This window comes from Carassius carassius, chromosome 20, assembly GCF_963082965.1.
Source record: "Carassius carassius chromosome 20, fCarCar2.1, whole genome shotgun sequence".
NCBI classification, from domain to species: domain Eukaryota; kingdom Metazoa; phylum Chordata; class Actinopteri; order Cypriniformes; family Cyprinidae; genus Carassius; species Carassius carassius.
Genome location: NC_081774.1, coordinates 14,532,493 through 14,553,553, shown reverse-complemented (window position 1 = coordinate 14,553,553; position 21,061 = coordinate 14,532,493). Strand labels below are relative to the sequence as shown.

Genomic DNA, 21,061 nt, shown 5'->3' with positions numbered 1-21,061 from the left:
AGCTATCTAAATCTTATAATCTTTCCAATGAAGTGATCCCTGATTAGGCTCTATAGGGCAATCTTAAATACCATCTTAAATGCCACGCAACTGATATCAGGTTCCTTGATATGCTCTATAAGCCTTTTCCAAATGTGGATCATCGTGTTCCATTGTGCCATGTCCCCACCTCGTTTGAACTGGCTATGACAGAGAGCTAGAGATCAGCGACACTGACTTCTGTATGGGACGGAGGGATCTGATGCTGCTGCTATCCTCGGATGATGCTCAATCCAATTAGGCTTCACCTCCGGACTCACTGTGATGCAGCGCGCGGCGCGAACGCTCGTGCTCAGTCGCTGCTCCGCCGAGCGCTGCGTTTGACTGTCTTTACGCACGCCGCTTTACACTTTTTCAACACACTATCATGGCTTCGTGGCGAGAATAATCAACAGTTTTGAGGTTTTGTCCAACTTCGTCTTTGTGCTTAATTCGCGCGAGTTGTTTGTTAGATTTGGTCCATACAGAATGAAGAGGAACGACTGACTCCTCAGAATGGGTACCACTGACGCCTCACTTCCCTGAACTGATGGAAGGGGCAATAAGAGGCTAATTGACTTCTTTTTGGTTGTAGAGGTAAATTGACAAGAGGTGAACGGTGGGAAGGTAAGATTTCGCATCTTTCATTCGCTTTAAACGATGTAGTTTAAATAGTTGTGCGTAAGATTGCACTGTTTTCTTTAGGCACAGTAAACTCCACAGACAGGCATCCATGCCAGAGCACTACAGTTCTGCTGCTCTCAGCGCGTCCCAGCTATTTAGACTTCACTCTCACAAATAAAGGCTCCTGACAGAAAAAAGGGCTTTGCTGCTTGATGTAATTAGTTTTACAAAAACTTCGACCTCGACTTTTGTTTTACGCCAAAAGTGGTTCATGGTTATCTAATAAGAACCTTGGTGTAGAAGAGTGTTTGATCAGCTGTCCTGAGACAGGTGCACTGGAAAGTACAGCCTCTACCTTCCTGATTTAAGGATTAGTCTGTTATGAACGTTCCTGAACAGCTTGACATGCAAAGTTTGTGAGGGGAAGACTCAAATTTGACGCGAAGGCTGAATAGTTTCTTAGTATTTCATTTGTGATGTCATTTTTTTAGCTGTGTAACAGACTTGTCTCTCATCAATATTTTTGTGTTTCTCTTGGCTCTCGTGCACCGTAACATGGTTGAAATTAGAGTTTAGTGAGTTTGTAATATCAGGGCACAACAATTTAACCTTGTGGGGATAAAGCATAAAGCTGCGGATATATTATGGCAGGGTGTTAACGCCATGCAAACTAGGGGGCATTATAGTTTTGATACATCGCAGTGCTGCAGCATTATGAAATGTTGGCCTATATAGTTTCCTCTCTGGTTGGGAGTTTTAAATAGCCGGCTGTTACGAAGTCTTTTAAGAGCAGGAAATAGAAGCCCGCTAAATAGTCTACCGGGATTTATCATCAAGACATTCTTAAATACTCAATCGCATTATCTTCTGTGTTCAGAGCCAAATGTAGCCTACTTGACATCCAATGCTACACAAGAACATTTCAATTGTCGTTGAATTGTCATTGTTGAATTAACATGTTCAATATAATAATAATAATAAATACCATTTTCTTGGAAAATTATTTTTGGGTTGTAAATTTGCAAACAAATAAAAAAACAAATATATTACCTACACATTAAGTGACTGACAATGTCATAATCATATCAAGCGGAATAATGATAATAACAATATAAGGATTTTTTTCGAGATTAGTATTAATTTTTTATCTAAAATTGTATTTTTTTTTTGTCATCGTCTCGTTTTTACAAATATCATTGCACGTTTTTGAATATCAAGAAGCTTTCTTAATGTTACTCCAAAACATGCCTCCACATAAAAATGTCAGAATACGCTATTTAAAAATGAAAGTAAAATGTAAAAAAAACTTAATGACCTTGACACACACAGTTTTTCTTGTCACATGACAACAAAATGGCCTCCTGCATGTAGTTATGCTATACATACTTTTAATCATTGATAAAACATATTCAGATATTATAATATTTTAAAACATTAAAGTTATTCCAGGACTTACTTTTAGTCTGAAATAAACTCTGGACAGTTACACAACCTAGACATATTATAACACTTTTTGTTCTAAGCTGAGAACATGTTTACACAGTATTCTGCATGATTTCATTGACCCCATTACAGCAGAACTACTGAAGTCCTGGGCCCTTGTTAAGATTCCTCCTTTCATAATCCTCTACTTTCTAAAAACTGGGTGCTTTGGAGACTTGATTTAGCCTTCAAAGTTTGTTGCTTCATTAATTTTTGGAGCATAAAATAGGGTCATTATAATGTTAGAGTTCTGAATGCATTGAATTCCATAACATTTTATTTTTACTGTATTAATGGCTTATTTAGAACTCCACTTTTATTTTTTTCTAATCACATGCCTGTGCTTTATCACAAATATTATTCAAGGAATTTTTCTGTTACATGATAAGATGTCCTGAAATGTCTGATTTTCAGGAGCAACCATGGAGGGCCTTGTCTGAGGTGGATTCATCATAGTAGTCCTAACTGACATCTGAATCAGCATAACATCTGAGTAGTAGCAGTCATGACTGAGAGGGCAAACTTCGGAGCTCAGAGGGTCTCACGGCCACAGGGCTCACTCCCGCCAGAACCTATCGACATTATCCGGACAAAAGCCAGATCCAGAAGAGTCCGGATCAATGTGGGTGGGCTGGTCCATGAGGTGCTATGGAGAACCCTGGACCGACTGCCACGGACCCGTCTGGGGAAACTCAGAGACTGCAATACCCATGAAACCTTAATGGAGATCTGCGACGACTACAGTCTAAATGATAATGAGTATTTCTTTGACAGGCACCCAGGTGCCTTTTCCTCCATTTTAAACTTTTACCGGACTGGCAAGCTACACATGATGGAAGAGATGTGCGCTCTGTCCTTTGGTCAGGAGCTTGACTACTGGGGCATCGATGAGATCTATCTGGAGTCGTGTTGCCAGGCACGGTACCATCAGAAGAAGGAGCAGATGAATGAAGAGCTGAGGAGAGAGGCTGAAACTCTCAGGGAGAAGGAAGGAGATCAGGTGGAAACGGGCTGCTGTCCAGATAAAAGGCAGAAGCTCTGGGATTTGCTGGAGAAACCGAGCTCTTCTGTAGCGGCCAAGGTAGGGCAAGCACATGGCCCGCACATACACAGTACAAAATATCAGCCTGTATCCACACTAATTTATCTAATTATCAGCCAGATTAATTATTAATTTATGATATTTTCACTTAGGATGTTCCATTTGAGCATCTGAGAGAACATTAGATCAACAAACTAGCACTTGAATTACTTGAACAACGAACACTTGAAAAACTAGCACTGAAAAAAATGAAATGAATGATTAATTTGTCTTACAATGACTAGGTGCAAATTCAAGGGTAAAGTTTGGACTTCAAAATTCTGAGAGTGTTGCCAGCGGGGATATGATGAAATATGAAACCCAAAGATTAATTTATAAATACACACAACTCATATGCATTTCCCCGGCTGTCATGATTGACATATTAGCCAATGCTATTATGCCACAAAAGAAGAGGCATATTTTTTGTGGTGTATAGCTTGCCAGACGGAAGATTTATGCTCCTGCATGTCAGTGTGAAACTATTTTGGCTGTATTTTTCATCAGAGATGTTTGCTATTGCTCTTTATTTTACTGATGTGATGAGATGCTGCACGGATGGATGATATGCGCATGTGTAACTTAATTAAGAATGATTAAGAATGAGTCAGTAAAACAAAAACACTGTCATGGTCTGTTAAAGTTAAAGATGGTGCTTTAAATATCTCTCATTGTGGATTTAAGTAAGTTTTGACTAATTATATTTTCTCACATATTAGTAGATCGTCCCGGTAGAAGGTTGTTGAGAATATTAAAATGCTTTTTCACAGCTGCTCAGTAGCTTTGTCTCCACTCACAGCCCAGTCCCAACACACAGATCGCTTACTTCCCAGAATAAAGACAGGGGAAGCAGTCAGAAGAGCCATTAGTGAAATGCTTTAATGTACAGGACTCTTTTTTTCTTGCCCTTTGGCTCTCAAGAAAAGAGACTTTCCAAGGGGTAAAAAAAAAAAAAACAGAAATGAAATGAAAAAAGCTGACAAATATATTTGATAAAACTGACTAGAATCCTAAACAAAACTGCATTTTGTGTCATAATAATACATAATAGTAACACAGTTAGCATTTTAATTATGATGACTAACATTCTCATTAAGTTGATCAATCATATGTAAAATGATTATAGATTATATTTAAACTTTTTTATATTTTTTATGTTTTGAAAATATATTAAAATCATATTAGACTTTTATTCCATACATTTAATGTGCAACATTTGAAGCAGAACACTGAATTCAGTGTGTATTTACAAGTAAAGGCTGATGCTATATGTCTTAAAAAGAAGGTTGAAATAAAGGGAAATTGACAAAAGTGAGGAGAGAAAAGACAGATGGTAATACTCATAAACATTCCCACTAGCTAGCTGAGTGAACTCTAAGCATCAAATTAAACTTTATCCACATGTTTTCTTGGGCATATTTGTTTAACAACTGTAACCTGACCAGAAAGGACGAGGTATTTCATCATCTCACTCTGATTCATTGTGTTTGACAGATTTACATTGGACATTATGTGTGGTTACTGGTAGTGGGACTGGGCAGGTGGAGTTGCACATACTGCTCTCAGAGAGGAAGATGTAGGTTGAGTCCCTGCCACTATGATTTGTTGCCAGTCAGTCATTTGAGTGAGTCAGCACAAACACACTGCATCCATTCAGCCTACACCTATCGGCTATAATGTCTGCTCTGACAGGCTAGAAGCAGCTGTGTATTGCCGAAATCACCTTCAGCTTAGTTCAGTTTGTCATATCACCATTGTTTACTGAAAGGAGGTTTGAGATGAAAAAATAATAATTTGCAGGATTGAAACAAGCCTATTTAGAAGGTATGGTATGCATGTGCTAACAATATATGGCAGTATATTAAATAAAGCATTTCTCCTCAGTAAACTGCACTTTACTCTAGCTCTGAATTTTTGCATGCTTGGGTCTGGGTTTTAGTGAGGACAGACCAAACCCCTTTACACTGCAGGGGTCCAGTAGTAATTAATCAATGTGAGCTGCAAGATTAATGGGAAATAGTTCCTAACCTTGACCTTCACCTTCATTTCTGTGCGCTCAGTGGTTTGGTTATTGGACACTGCCTTTTGAACAGGACGTGACTGGTGAGCTACAGAGGAGGTATTTCCCAATGCATGTTGATGCATGTTGCAGCGGAATATTACCAGTAATACAGAGTTCAAGGAAATGTATTTTTAGTTTTAAAAATGTCAATATATGGTTTCAGATATCAAAATACATTACGAAATGTACTTCGAGAAGTAAGAAAATACATCCAGTTGAAATATGTGATTCTGGACCACAAAACCAGTCTTACGTGTCAATTTTTCAAAATTGAGATTTATACATAATCTGAAAGCTGAATAAATAAGCTTTCCATTGACGTATGTGTATTAGGATAGGGCAATATTTGGCCGAGATACAACTATCTGAAAATCTGGAATCTGAGGGTGCAAAAAAATCTAAATATTTAGAAAATCACCTTTAAAGTTGTCCAAATGAATTCTAAACGATGCATATTACTAATCAAAAATTAAGTTTTGAGATATTTTTACGGTAGGAAATTTACAAAATATCTTCACGGAACATGATCTTTACTTAATATCCTAATGATTGTTGCCGTAAAAGAAAAATAGAAAATTTTGACCCATACAGTGTTTTTTTGGCTATTGTTAAAAATATACCTCAGTGATTTAAGAATGGTTTTGTGGTCCTGGGTCACATATATGTTTGGGATAAATGCAAATGTAATTATTAAATATATTTTGGACAAACCTTTTTTTTTTGAAGAATTATTGACAAAAATGAAGAAAATTGAGTAACTAAACCTAAAAACAAAATTTATGTAATTAGTTTTTACTATATTACCAATAAATTTTGAAATTTTAACATGGAGATTTTTGCTTAATTGTTTAGGATGGACTTCTTAGCCGTTACATGCTTTACGGAGCTCATTAAATTATTTAATAAAATGACAATATGTTTATCCTTTCAAGTACTATCAAATAAACTGTTAAGATTTCTATCAAGCTATAAAAGGGATAAGATAAAGTGAAGATAAAGTGAACAGTGGCTAGTTTAGCGGTCAGCACATACCGCTCTCTGTGAGGCAATGGAGACTTAATCTCCTTTGGTGATTTACCTAGTCTGCTCCTACAAATAGACTGAGGGCCCTGACTTGTCTGGCTTATGGCTACAGTGTTTAATGTGGTCACGTGTTTAGCCAGAGCAGTTAATCAATTAGTGAAGGCAGTTTTTCACCCTGCAGAAGTTATTAAGAGCAGCAGGGGACGTTGACTTTTTCGCGCTCTTTCAAAATGCCAAGTCAAGCATTGTTGAACACCTGGGTAGATGAACTTATTTTAATAAGCATTTTAACCAGCCATTTTCTTGTCTTAGATAAAATGTTTTACCATCTCTATGGTTTGATGTGCTGGCTGAGGAGTGAGGTATCTAGTGGATTTAGTTTTTTTCTTCTTGTTTAACGGTTCCATTTCCCATTTACTCTGCATATCTCAGAGGACTTGTGTGGTGTGAGTCCTCTCAAAAGGTCAGAGGACTCTAACCCTTACCATCACATGGCCAGGCCGAGCTCCTTTTAAGAGCTTGTCTGTCGCATCACCTTCATTGGTTTTGTAAACCTCCTGAGCCTTTAGTAAGCAATGCAAAGAGACATCATACAGTATAACAATGGATGAGGGTATTAGTACCTCGGGAAATGATACTGGTTTTTTACATTTTAAACTCATTTTAAATGTTTTGATCATTTCAGTTGGTAGTCAAGCTATTATTTTCTAGTCTTGGCTAAATATAAAGAAAGAAACAAACAAAAACTTCTTTCCTTACTACTCAGAATCATATACAGAATTTTTACTACTGAAAGTATAAAATGAAGTGCCTTAGATCAGCCTTTTACGAAGGAAATATGTCTATTTATATTTTATTTTATAGTCCAACAAAGAAAGTGAGTTATACTGTGGAGCGTCTCTCTTCTGAGTGACTATTTTATGACTAAAATGCTTAAATATATTTAAGATATAAGATATTCAAAAATGCAAAAATATTTATTCAATTTATAAAATCGTAAACATGTTTTTTTAAGATTAGTTAATTTAACTAATAACATTCTTTTATAAAAATAATATAAAATAATACATATAACTAAAAGACATAAATATTTATTTGTTTTTCATATGAATTGCAATTAAAAAAATTAATCTCAAATATATTTTTACTTAAAATTTGTATAGCATTTTTATGAATCTCGGAAAGAACTGTACTTGATATTGTGAGACATCCTATCAGATATCTTAATCTGTAAAGAGTTGTTCACTGCAGATTGTTTTGATGGGATCACTGTTCCTCTGAAATGTCTGTGGTGTGAATAATTTATGTGTATTTACAGTAACTGACCGTGACATGATACTTTGCTCTCAGCTCTGTGGACAGAGTGGAAATTCTCTGTGCCAAGCACATGAATGGGGAAGGGGGAGAAAGGGAAAAATAAGGAAAAGCTATTTGTCTGTGGTGGTTTTGTTACTAAATAAAGAAGCCTGGGTTCTGGCTGAGACTCTGGGTGCAAGTAGATACCCGGTGAATTCCCCTTTCAGTAGGGTGGCCATATGTGCCGTTCATATGGGACACATCCTTGACAGACTTTTTATATTGCCTAAAACATTCAAAGTAGTTAATAATAACATGCAGATATTTTATACAATCGACCAATCGTTGCGCGTGAGATGGTGAGATCTACAGGGAATGATCTAAGCGATGCAAATACGCACACGTGTTTGTTTGTTCATTCGACTTGAAGCGTTGCTTTGCTATGTACTTACAGAGTGAAGATGATAAATTGATCTTCTTATATGATTATTATAGAGTAAGAACTATTTTAATGTCAATAATGTGCTTTAAAGAGACAAATGAATGTTTAAAGGGTTAGTTCACCCAAAAAGGAAAATTATGTCATTAATAACTCACCCTCATGTCGTTCCAAACCCGTAAAACCTCCGTTCATCTTCAGAACACAGTTTAAGATATTTTAGATTTAGTCCAAGAGCTTTCTGTCCCTCCATTGAAGCTGTGTGTACGGTATACTGTCCATGTCCAGAAATGTAAGAAAAACATCATCAAAGTAGTCCATGTGACATCAGAGGGTCAGTTAGAATTTTTTGAAGCATCTTAAATACATTTTAGTCCAAAAATAGCAAAAACTACGACTTTATTCAGCATTGTCTTCTCTTCCGGGTCTGTTGTGAGCGCATTCACTGCAGTTTAGTGATATCCGGTTCGCGAACAGTTTACCAAATCAAACTGAATCGTTTGAAACGGTTTACATCTCCAATGCGCATTAATCCACAAATGACTTAAGCTGTTAACTTTTTTAATGTGGCTGACAATCCCTCTGAGTTAAAACAAACCAATATCCCGGAGTAATTCATTTACTCAAACAGTACACTGACTGAACTGCTGTGAAGAGAGAACTGAAGATGAACACCGAGCCGAGCCACATAACGAACAATAGACTGACTCATTCACGAGTCAAGAACCGTTTCTGTCAGACGCGTCTAATTCGAGAACCGAGGAGCTGATGATACTGCGCATGTGTGATTCAGCGTGAAGCAGACTGACACACAGAGCGTCTGAACTGAACTGGTTCTTTTAGTGATTGATTCTGAACTGATTCTGTGCTAGTTTTATGAGCCCAGATAAACCGAGGCTTGAATCAAGGGCAATCATCGCCAATGACACCATTACGTTGAGCGCAAAAGAACCGGTGAAACATTTTCTTCAACCGGTTTATTGAATCAAACTGTCCGAAAGAACCGGTTCGCGGAAAAGAACCGAACTTCCCATCACTACTGGTGATCCGAAAACCGATGCAACCGGTTCTTGACTTGTGAACGAGTCAATCGTTTGTTCGTTATCTGGCTCGGCTCGGTGTTCAAAAGTTAACAGCTTAAGTCATTTGTGGATTAATGTGTATTGGAGTCGTGAACCGTTTTAAACGATTCAGTTCGATTTGGTGAACTGGTTCAAGACGATCCAGTTACATCGAATGATTCGTTCACGAACCGGATATCACTAAACTGCAGTGTTTTGAAATCTCTCACAACAGACACGGAAGAGAAGACAATGCTGACTAAAGTCGTAGTTTTTGCTATTTTTGGACCAAAATGTATTTCCGATGCTCCAACAAATTCTAACTGACCCTCTGATGTCACATGGACTACTTTGGTTTGTTAGGATTGGACAATATTTGGCTGAGATAAAACTATTTGAAAATCTGGAATCTGAGGGTGCAGAAAACAAAACCACAAAATATTGAGAACATTGCCTTAATGAAGTTCTTAGAAACACACATTACTAATAAAAATTAAGTTTTGATATATTTACAGTAGGAAATTTACAAAATATCTTAAAGGAACATGATCTTTACTTAATACCCTAATGATTTTTGGTATAAAAGAAAAATCAATAATTTTGACCCATACAATGTATTTTTGGTTATTGCTACAAATATACCCCAGCGACTTAAGAGGTTTTGTGGTCCAGGGTCACATATGTTAATGGTGTCAATTACATTTATATTAATACTGTTTTTCAAAACAATTGAACACTTCATTAAAAAAAAAAAACTATTTTCTAACTATATAATAAGCATATATGTTTATATATTTTGACAAAATCTATAAAAAATGGCAGAACATTTTTCCAGTTCAGTTATTAAATCCATGTGAGAGTTAAGACAAAGGTTAAAACTATGAAATTCAAAGCTGAGATATCCTCAAATGAGAATAGACATCTCTGAATTGAAAGTAATTGTCCCGTTATGTAATCCAGTGCTTTGAAAAGGAAGGGCTGAGCTTGTGACCCAAAGGGAGCAAAGTACTGTACATAGGCTCATCGTGGGCGTTGAACAGTGGAACAAGTCCTTTAGCCTTTCTGCCGACTCAGAGAAGTTTCCATCCCTCACAATGTCACACAATTATGTGGTTAAGCCTGAGAAACCTAAAGGGATTTATCTTTAATCGGAGTAATGAACAAACAAAATAGCTACAGTTCCACCTTTGATTCAACTCTGATGGATAAAAGCCCAAGTTATAGACATGACCTGATCCTATAATTGAAGCTTCATTGAGGGTTAAAGCCAATTATTAATGTAGCGCGACCTACAATCAATAACTACTATGTATATCAGTAGTGTATCTAGCATTTTTGCAGCATGTACGACCTTGTCATGTTCAATTCTAATAATTGAATGACTTGGAATTACTTCATTTTTGTATGAATTTCATTACAGCAATAACATTTTAATGCTTTCCTTATCCTTACTCCATAAAGTCACTGCATACATGGAAATGTTCAAATGCATATGCGATTATATACAAAAAAAAGTTTGTGCTCCACGGATTAACTTTAGATATTTAATAGTTTGAGTTTAACAATTGGAAAACTTTTAAAGGGTGTCTCAAAGAAGGTTATCAACTTTAGTGTAACAAAACTCCTTTTCAATGTCAGAGGTGCACAAGAGTATGAATCTGCCAGACAGCCTCATTTTAAGCCATGAAAGCATTGCCAACAAAATTATGTTTTTACATGACAAAACTGAAAGTTACTAGACAAAATCATTTCATTCAATCAATAGAAGAATATTACATTTTATATCAGAATAGTCAATGGTAATATTAAGACTATAAATCAAAGCTAGAGTTATTAAAATGCTGGATGTTTAACAAATATTATCAGATGACAAATGCAGTGATATTTTTGAAGAAATTATATTTCTGTGAAATCTTGGCTATGAAGGACTGATGCTTTTAAGGGGAATGTACGCATGGAAGATTTCCTCCTGTCTTTTCATATTATAATCTATATTGACCTTTGGGTCAGTGATGAAGTAACTGGATTCTTTTTCATTGTTATGTGTCTCAGAACTCAATTTAGGTAATTACGGTGTAATATATACACACAAAGATAATAGATATCTTAAAAGTAATATATACATAAATGCACACACATACACATAGAATAAATATGTATATATATTTTGTATATTTACATTTTAACATTTATATTTAATATAATAATAATATTTAAATAATATAGATATTAAGAAATCGCTCTACTGAAAGCAGACAGCCAGGTATTGTATAAGCAGATTAGATCTCATGCTGTTGTGCTAATGATGCTCTTTCTTAAACAATCTGTGTGCTATTCATACAGTGTGACAACAAAATTCATGCTATTAGCTCCACCTACCCAACCCACAAGAGCTAAAACCCTGCCACGGGCAGGAGCACTGCCAGTCTTGTAGGATAAGACTTAAAGTTTTACCCTCTGAGCTCAACCTCACCTTGAACTCAGTTGTGATTTCCATTCTGTGAAATGCTTTTTGGGGGACAAATGTCGGACAAATTCTCCTAGATCTACTATGAGAGCAGATATCTTAGTGTTAAAAATAGCCAGTGGCAGTTGGACAGACTGAACAGCGGGCTGTACACTGTGTTTAAGTAGAGGTTGCCTGCCTACCCCACTTGTGCTGCTGAATATTTTGCATGCGAGTAAGTGGTAGGCTGAGGGCTAGCTTGTAAATCACAAGCAGTCATCAGGGCCATATTATTGACTAATCACTATAATCAAGACCCCCTGCTTCCTCCCACCCCCTTGCATGCAAAGATACTGTCAAACACAGAGCAGTCATCTTACTATCTTGTAGCTCAGCTGATTTCATGCGTGATGGAACCTCTATTTGTTTTGCATGTTCACAAACACTCCATTGCGCATTATAGAGGAGCTGGACAGTGTGTCTCTTACTCAGCAAAAGCTACTTGATAAATGTGGAAGTTAAGCCCCAAATTAACCAATCCTATAAAAAACACAATCAAACAGATCTCATGACACTCCTTTATAAATAACCCTTCAGTATCGATCAAGACATTCTTGGGTTTCCAGACAGAGTTTCTTCTTCCTCTTATGGCTATAATGATATCAGTGTTCTCCAGAAATAATTTAACCTTCACTTCCTCTCAGGAAGAGAGGTGTCTTCTGGGACACTTTGAGTTTTACACTGCCTTCAGCTGAAACATCAAATGATGACTGAAATTATCTCAATCCTAGTTTGTTTTAATTTTATGTTTTCCTCCCTTTCGTCAGTAAGGTGTTTCTCATATACTTAAACGGAGAGAAAACACCATATCAAGCAATAGATGCCAGTATTGTTTGTGCAAACAACACATTTCACCCTACTCTAAGGGAAGAGCTGAAAGCTTGGCCTGTTGTAATTGTTTCTGAGAGAACACATTACTGAGTCATTCGAGCCTCCAACCAAGGTTTGTAGATAAAAGAAGATGGATTTAACACTTTAACTCCTGAATCACAGGCCTTTTGCGGGATTAGTGGTTTGTACAGTAGAGTGAAGGAGCTGTCCATGGTGCTGCTCTGAAACATGAACATGAACATTTTCTTCTTTTTCTTTTCTTCTTTTTTTTCGTAGAAATATATTCATGTTCTTGTTTTCCTGGTCTTCCACTTTTTTCAATACAGGTAAATCCACCTCACCCTGAAGATTAAAAGGCAAATCCTCATGTTCAGACAGATTGCTTTCAGTTAACAGTATTTCCATAGAGATATTATTTGTGATTATTTTCAGATCCTTGGTTCAGTGCCAAGACAATAATTCAGTGGGCAGTGAGTTTGAATGAAAAAAATCTGCCTTTTTTATTATTATTTGGCCAAACTCACCATAAAATTCAGATGTTCCAAGGACCAAATCAGCTTAACTCCACAATATAGTAGATTCCTAAACCAGACTCAAATTTAATTTCACACTGCCTTTACATCATGTACATTGTTAGTCTCTTGGAATTGTTTGTATTTGATATGAGATACTGCAACTCCATGAAAGAGGATAAAATACAATGTAATTATACACTGAAGACAAATATGTATTGATTTATGTGTTTATTATATGGTTTCAATGCAATTCTTGATTCTGGTCTATAGCACCATCTACTGGTAAGATGAAATGCAGTGTTTCAAAATTTTCTGCTCATCCGAGTAAATGAAAGTGTAATATTTTATTGCAGTGTTTATCTTTCACAATATTTCATATCCACTTACACTAGTAAAAATAGAAAAAAAAATTCACTCAGTAAATAATTTTAGTGAATTTACGAATTACAAAGAAAGGGCAATGAACACATTGAATTAAACAGTACATTTTGAAGTAGATGAACTAAAATACTATTTTCTTGCGAAATACACTTTTTACAGTGGATTTATTTATTTGTCAAGTAGCAATCATTTCATGTCTGTTTACTTTAAGATAATATTGGTTCCAATCAACCTTTGTACAATGTTGACAATGCTTTTATTTATTTTAATCAATGACACAAAAACATTACTAACATTAGCTGCCAAAAAAAAGACTTTTAGACTTTTTTTTTTTTTTAGATTAAATTTTTTATTTTTTATTTTTTTTTATACTTTTCATTAAATTTCAAAATGTCATTCTGAAAATAGAAAAATAACTTGCCAATGCTTCTGAATGCCACAGACTCAAAAAACATAATTAAAGCATTTCTTCCTTTAAGAAACGCATTTAAACTAATGTAAACAAAAGCCTTTGTGACATCAGCAAGGTAGTACCCTTTCTCTAAGATGGAATTAAATTAGGGTTAGGTGACTTGAAGGATCTCTTGGTGCGTCCTGTGCTTCCCTATACACATAACCCCTGGCCCAATGCCAGAAATCTCCCTGTGTTGAGATCACTGCCCATGTAATCACGTTTATACAGATCCACAGATGAGGACAGTTAACTAATCCTCCTGCCTTTCTCCTTCAGTACTTATAGCTCCTGTCTCTCCTGCGTTGAGAGCAAATACAGCCCTACTGCATGTGTCAGCAGAGGCCTTAAACTGAGGCATGTATGATGTACCTTGATATAAATGTTTTTCGCAGAACCTCAGTGAAACTGATTAATGAGCTGACCACAGTGACACATCAGGCTGGGAATTCACGTCCTTCAAACTTAAAGTTACCATAAAGTCAGAACACTGCTCTGATTTTAGTGCCATTCCATCCGCTGGTAAAGGTCTGACATAGCTCATAATAGCAGGGTCACTGGGATGTTTTTTAATGTTAATTTAACAGGCAGTTCTTTTTGATGATAGCATGTGTGTGTGTGTGTATATATATATATATATATATATATATATATATATATATAGTTTAAAAGTTTAGTAATTTTGACAGAAAAAAAATTAAACATTTTATTTATTTGTTAATTGTAATACTGTGTTTATCTGGTTTATTATAAGTTATTTATGGATGGTTAATATAATGTAAAAGTCAATACAATGCCATTTTACTGTAAAGTATTTTTTCAGAAGTAGGAATTATCCAAAAAGCCAACATGTACAACTTCATTGTTAGCTAATGAATAGCTAATAAATTACAGGGAAATGCATTCTGCATTCCCAGAATTTCTGTATGTACCATCAAATTTATTTTGATTATATTTAGAAAGTAAGCTTATTGTTATTTTTGTCTTTGACAATGTGCATTGAGTGTTTTAAATTCCATTTTATAATTTAAGTCTATGTGTATTGCCACAATTTTTTTTTTGTACTGTAGTAAAATTGTTTACATTTGTTCAGTATATGATAGCTGGGAATTTGTTTTATTGCAGAATATTTTCCTATTAATGTGAAGCTTTTTCTGACTGGAAAACTCCAAAATCATGCAAAATGAATCTCATTTGGATGGTATATAACATGTCATGTAGAGTTACCTCAGTGACCCTCTCCCCAAGGATTAAAATCAGCTCTTTTTTACTCTTATCTTCATTGATAGGTCAACCTCTGACTGGACTTTAGGTCTCTTGGTCACAGCCAGGCTCTACTCAACCCTACCTGGCAGGGACAATCCCTGCGTCATGCGATGGCAATTACAGGCTCCCTGAGAGCTATTCAGAGTTCTTTCCTTATACTTCTACTGCATTAAACAATGTCAGACACCTCTAGCGGCAAACATGCGCGTTCATTTGTGCCTTCCTGTTGACACCGACATATGTTTAGCCTGGCTCATTGATGTAACAAGCAAAGTAACACTGTTTAGAGGCTTTAGATTTTGCCTTTTTATAGGTTTTCTTTGCACTGCATCATTGAAGCCCTCACCAAGACCCTTGAATTAGCCTTGAAAAAGCATCCATTGTAATGCAATGTTGCTGTTGCAATCAGAACATCGTGACATTTTTCACTCTTGCTTAAGAACATATGGAGCTTGCGAAGATGTTCACATTGTCGTTTGTGTGGGAGGACATTTCAGGATAATTGTAATAGGATTGAGTTTCTATTTATAGTAAGGATATAGAAAGGTTAGGAGCAGTTACTCAGTCTTTCCCCTCCCCCCACAAGGGAAGAATCAACCAGTAATCTCTTTAGTTTTCCTTAATTGTTGTAACATTAAGCATTCTAGTATAGAATATTATGCTGGCAGATTGTGTCACAATGCTTATTGTGTGAAAGTAGTGAAAACCTCCATTCCTTCATGGATTGATATTTTTAGGAGAATTAATTAATTTAGATTGGGCGTAATATGACTTGATATTTGTCTGTGGTGTGATTAATTCTGGTGTAATATCATGAAGTTGATCATGAACATTTTGAAGTGTGTTACGACATTCCTTTCATAATGGTATTTACGCCACCCACAATGACAGGACCGTGTCAAGGTCAGCTGTTTTATTCTCCCCCCAGGATCATTATTAATCCCCTCTTAATGCAGTTCCAGTGAATGAGTAACAGTTTCTCCATTTGTTGCTCACTGTCTTTTGTAGAACGCTATAGTTTGTTACTTCTTTGATGACAGTATAATTTAGAAGTGCATAATGGCAGTACAATAGTCTAAATGAGTTCCGTAAAACCCAAACTTGAAATATGTGAACTATAAACTTAAGCATAAAATATGTATAGTATTTAAGCATGAAAACCATAGTGGCATCACGAAAACCATTTCATATCACTGAAGAATTTCTGAAGAAGCCTAAAATTGATACAGCAATTATAAAGGCTCAATTTATAAACATCTCTCGATCAATGTCCATTTTTAAAAAAAATAAGAAACCCATGTAGTACCTTTTCCAAAAGTATGATTAATACATTTATAGATAGAGACGTGTTGTCCCAAAATTTCTTCAGAAATAGGGTCAGACTTCACGCTTGCCTGGAAGGCATTCAAAGATTGACATTGTAATTTCAAAAGTTTTGCATTGTTAATGCTTGGTTTTTATGAGAATGTGATGTTTCCTCTACTTGGAATGCAGCAAACAGGGAAATTGATTTGACGAAATGCAATAGAATAGCCAGACAAGTAACTCAGTCTGATCAGGGTTATTTGATTACCTTGCAAGAAGATTTAGATAACCACACGAGACAACCTCCATATTCTAACAAAGTAGCTGATCAATAAGTGCTTGTCAAAGCCATTTGTGAATTGATGTGCAATAGAATGAGAGAACAGATGAAGCAGATCACATTATCCTAATAAGGATGAGGGCACAGTCTCTTTCACTCTCTCACTTTGTTTGCTTTTAGTTCCATTAGCCTTTGCTTTATTATTATTATTATATATTCCAAGAAATGTCACAATTTCTTTAAACTTGAATATCTGTAAAGGCCCATTCACACCAAGGACGATAACTATAAAGATAATGATGACGATATACAGTAGTTCTAAAAATCATTCTCAATATTAAAGAATAGCAGAGTCCACACCACATCTATAACGATAAAAGCACAGAGAAACGATATCGTTGGAATCACTTACAAAATTATTTTTTTTCTGATGAACGATAACATTGACAGGCAATCAGATCCAGCCCTGCTGTAATGAGCTTGAGAATTTAAAGTGGCAGACACACGTGCGCTTAGAATAAACAGACAATATCGTTCACTGGTGTGGACACTAATATCGTTATCTTTATAGTTATCTTTATAGTTATCGTTCTCGGTGTGAACAGACCTTAACACTATTTTTACAATTATGAAACTAGAACTTTAGTCTATTTTGATTTCAAATGAAGTGCCTAAACTGAGGTCAACTTAAGTAGCACTTTATATTTTGATATGAGGATTTACATATACAAACTCTGAAGTGTCCATCTAATTGTGACAACTATATACTCATTCAGAATATATGGAGTAAGTGATGGTACATCACTAAATGCTTTCCTCTTTTTGTTTTGTTGCAGATTCTGGCCATAATATCAATTCTGTTCATCATCCTTTCAACCATTGCACTGTCACTGAACACCCTGCCTGAGTTACAAGTGATTGATGAATTCGGCCAATCCAACGACAACCCCAACCTGGCCCACGTTGAAGCCATTTGTATCGCCTGGTTCACTATGGAGTACCTTCTCCGCTTTTTGTCTTCTCCCAACAAGTGGAAGTTTTTCAAAGGGCCACTCAATGTCATTGATCTGCTGGCTATCCTTCCTTATTATGTCACAATATTCCTCACAGAATCCAACAAGAGTGTCCTCCAGTTCCAGAATGTGCGCAGGGTAGTTCAGATCTTCCGGATCATGAGAATCCTGAGAATTCTGAAACTCGCAAGACACTCGACTGGTCTCCAGTCTCTTGGGTTCACGCTGAGAAGAAGTTATAATGAACTCGGACTGCTGATATTGTTTTTAGCCATGGGCATCATGATCTTCTCCAGTCTGGTGTTCTTTGCTGAGAAAGATGAAGATGCTACGAAATTCACCAGTATTCCTGCTTCATTCTGGTGGGCAACAATTACAATGACAACTGTGGGTTATGGAGATATCTATCCCCAAACCCTTCTGGGAAAAATAGTGGGGGGTCTCTGTTGCATTGCTGGGGTGTTAGTGATTGCTCTGCCCATTCCCATTATTGTGAACAACTTTTCTGAGTTCTACAAAGAACAGAAACGACAAGAAAAGGCTATCAAACGAAGAGAAGCGCTTGAGAGGGCCAAGAGGAACGGGAGCATTGTGTCGATGAACTTGAAAGATGCCTTCACTCGCAATATGGAACTATTGGATGTCGTGATAGAAAAGAATGAGGACAAGGGCGCAGACAATCATCTTTCACCCAGTCGCTGGAACTATCAGAAAAACCCAAACTCTGACTCAGGTTCCAAAGGCTATGATGCAAAGTATCAAGAAATAGGTCAGCTGGCTTCTCCTGAACGATTATTCAATCCTACTTCAAGCCCTCAACGTCTGAATGCAAAGTCCCTTGAGCAAATGTACAACCAGATGACGGCCACCTCATCCATGAGCAGCAGCGGACCTTCAGCTTCCAAAGCGAGCACTATTGTAAAAGAAGAAGAGATGGAGATGAAGGTAGTGCAGTGCGAACCACGGCACAAAGAGAGACCCATCACTGAGATAAGAAGCCTGTCCAGCGTTGACAGTTTTGCCAGCTGTGCCACAGACATCAGTGAGGTAGAGAGAAGCGCACTACTGCCAAATTTCACAGGAGCACTGACAAAACATCCACGTGCTCCTCCACCACTCGACCTCAGCCAGATCACCTCCCTGGAGAAACGGGCTCCTGAAAAAGCAAAGCAGCCCACGATCATCAAAGAGGGCCTCTACGAGTTTGTTCAATGCAAGTCAGGCAGCAGCACCATGTCGCAGGGCGAAGAGAACCAAAGCTTTGATCCGAGCGGTGAAAACGTAAGAAGCCCTCCACGAGGAAACCAAGTCAAAGTCAAGGGACTCAAAGTGAACTTCACTGAATCTGTAGACGAGGGGGTTTCCAACTTGCACTTAGTCGTGACGGATGACGCGGCCACACTGACACCAAAGCTACCGGTATCTGATCCAATACTGCTGTTGGGTTCTCCTCGGCACAGTCCCAGATCCCCAGGGAAAGGCTTTGAAGAGCACGGAGCCACAAGCTCTCCAGGGTTCAGTGTGTCATCTTCGGATACCCAAAGAGAGAGAAACCACATCGATAGAGTTGCCATTACTCCCACCTCGCCTAAAAGTGCACAAAACTGTGCTTCTGCCACGGTTGGTGCCATTGCTGCAGAAGACAACATTCAAAGTGGACAGAAGGTGGACAACCACCTCCTTTCACCTGATATTCTCAAGTCTTCGGGGGAGGGAGGTCGCTCACCACCGTGTGAAACTAGCATGTGATGCGATGGGTTGCATTGACATGTTCACGTTCACAGAACGAATGCATCAAAGTATGTGGACAGAAAGAGGCATACTGATGTAGTGAAGGGGATTTTCTTTTGTCTTTCTTCGACACTATCGGACTGCATAGCCGCAGAGATTTACTTTATGATCCTGAGAGAGAAGGTCTGCTCTCAACGTCAAAGAGCTTACTGATATTCATACAGAGGGAGGACTTTAAAAAACAAATAATACTCTTATTATTCTATCATTATTTTGTAAAAGTACAACCCTCCATGTGAAGGATTAGTTAGCTGAATCATATAGATTTCAAATCATTGGCTGATTCAGACAACTGTGATAACATACCACAAATCGTTCTTTGTAATTTACAGCCCACTGAGCAGATGTTGTGCGTACACATTTTTTAAGACTAACCACTGTAACATATCTGCTGGGTTTGTTTAATAGTTCTGACCAAAGCGCTACCGGTGTAAATTGATTTAGCTTTAAATAACATTTTTGACCAAAATATGCCTTCATTTGATATTATTCCTCAGTGGTCATATATGAAGCAACACAAAGTGTTCAGTTCTTCCTGCAAATGTGGATCAAATCAAATTCCATTATTTCTTTTACCAAAATATAACACGTCAGTATACTAAATATTCTGATATCTGTATGAGCATGTCTGTTTCAGCGAAACACAGGTTCAAGTGTTTCCATTTGCATCACTTTAAAGTTGAGCCATAGTCTACTTAGAAATACATGCATTCTTGAAATAAATAGTTTTGCATGGTTACTGGGGTGGCGACTCCACATCAGCGAATCTGAGAAACTGTATGGAAAGATCAGTTTTTAAAATGCCTTTATTTCAGAATCAGCCGAGGGAAACCCATGACGGCCATAGTAAATCAACTATGCCCTCTGCTGGATGAAGGAAACGGCACTTTATTTCTACGAAACGTCAGCTTGACTGGATGGGAATATTGTACATTAAAGAATGTCATTTTAACGTTCCTCCAGAGGTGCATCACGATAAGGTCATTGGATATCAACAGCTCAATGCAGAATCTTGAGTGTATGATTTGTATATTAACTGTACATTCGAGACATTATCAGCTGCATCCATTTAGTGTAGAAACACAGATACACAAGTTGTGATTTCAATCGTACTTAGGTGATTTTTAAAACAAAACTAGGCAGGAACACAAGCCCTGCTTTAAGTATTCAAATCGGTGCCTTTTCATAAACAGTCATTTATGAGAAGGCGTTAAGATCTTTGGATTGGTTCAGACAAGTATGTACAGAAAGTCCTAATTTTTTATAGAGTAAAATATGCAAATATAATTGAGTTCTCAGGTTTTTTTATGTAATCTTGAAAGCCCTAATTTTTCTGTATGTGAAAATAATTGTTTGCTGTTTTCAAATCAAAAGGTGATGGAACAGAACACTGAACATAACTAAAGCGCTGCACAAGCATTGAGCAGATTTATCTTTAATACAACTTGACTACTGTATATACGTTCCAATTTCATTTCTGCATTTTTTTTCATTAAGTTTGGATCCTAGTTGATTATATCAATGTGATATTGTTTAGTTGTTCATCTTTTCTTTGACATAGTGACTGCATTGTTCCAGATACATAGAATGACCATTAAACAAAATAAATGTTTGTACAGGACACTATGAGCACATT

The 21,061-nt window shown here is 36.9% G+C and overlaps 1 protein-coding gene across 1 annotated transcript; it reads left to right on the top strand.

Moving 5' to 3' along the window:
* Positions 1–294: 294 nt before the first annotated feature.
* kcnb2a (potassium voltage-gated channel subfamily B member 2a) lies at positions 295–21,046 on the top strand. Its single transcript, XM_059501780.1, has 3 exons — positions 295–645; positions 2,539–3,205; positions 17,458–21,046. Exons 2-3 carry the CDS (start codon positions 2,630–2,632, stop codon positions 19,381–19,383), a joined length of 2,502 nt encoding a protein of 833 aa, XP_059357763.1. The 5' UTR covers positions 295–645; positions 2,539–2,629; the 3' UTR covers positions 19,384–21,046.
* Positions 21,047–21,061: the final 15 nt, after the last annotated feature.

Excerpts from the sequence above, each read along its gene's own strand:
- kcnb2a (XM_059501780.1), top strand. The coding sequence starts at position 2,630 with ATGACTGAGAGGGCAAACTTCGGAGCTCAGAGGGTCTCACGGCCACAG. Across the intron at positions 3,206-17,457 it reads GCTCTTCTGTAGCGGCCAAG|ATTCTGGCCATAATATCAAT; the intron begins GTAGGGCAAGCA and ends GTTTTGTTGCAG.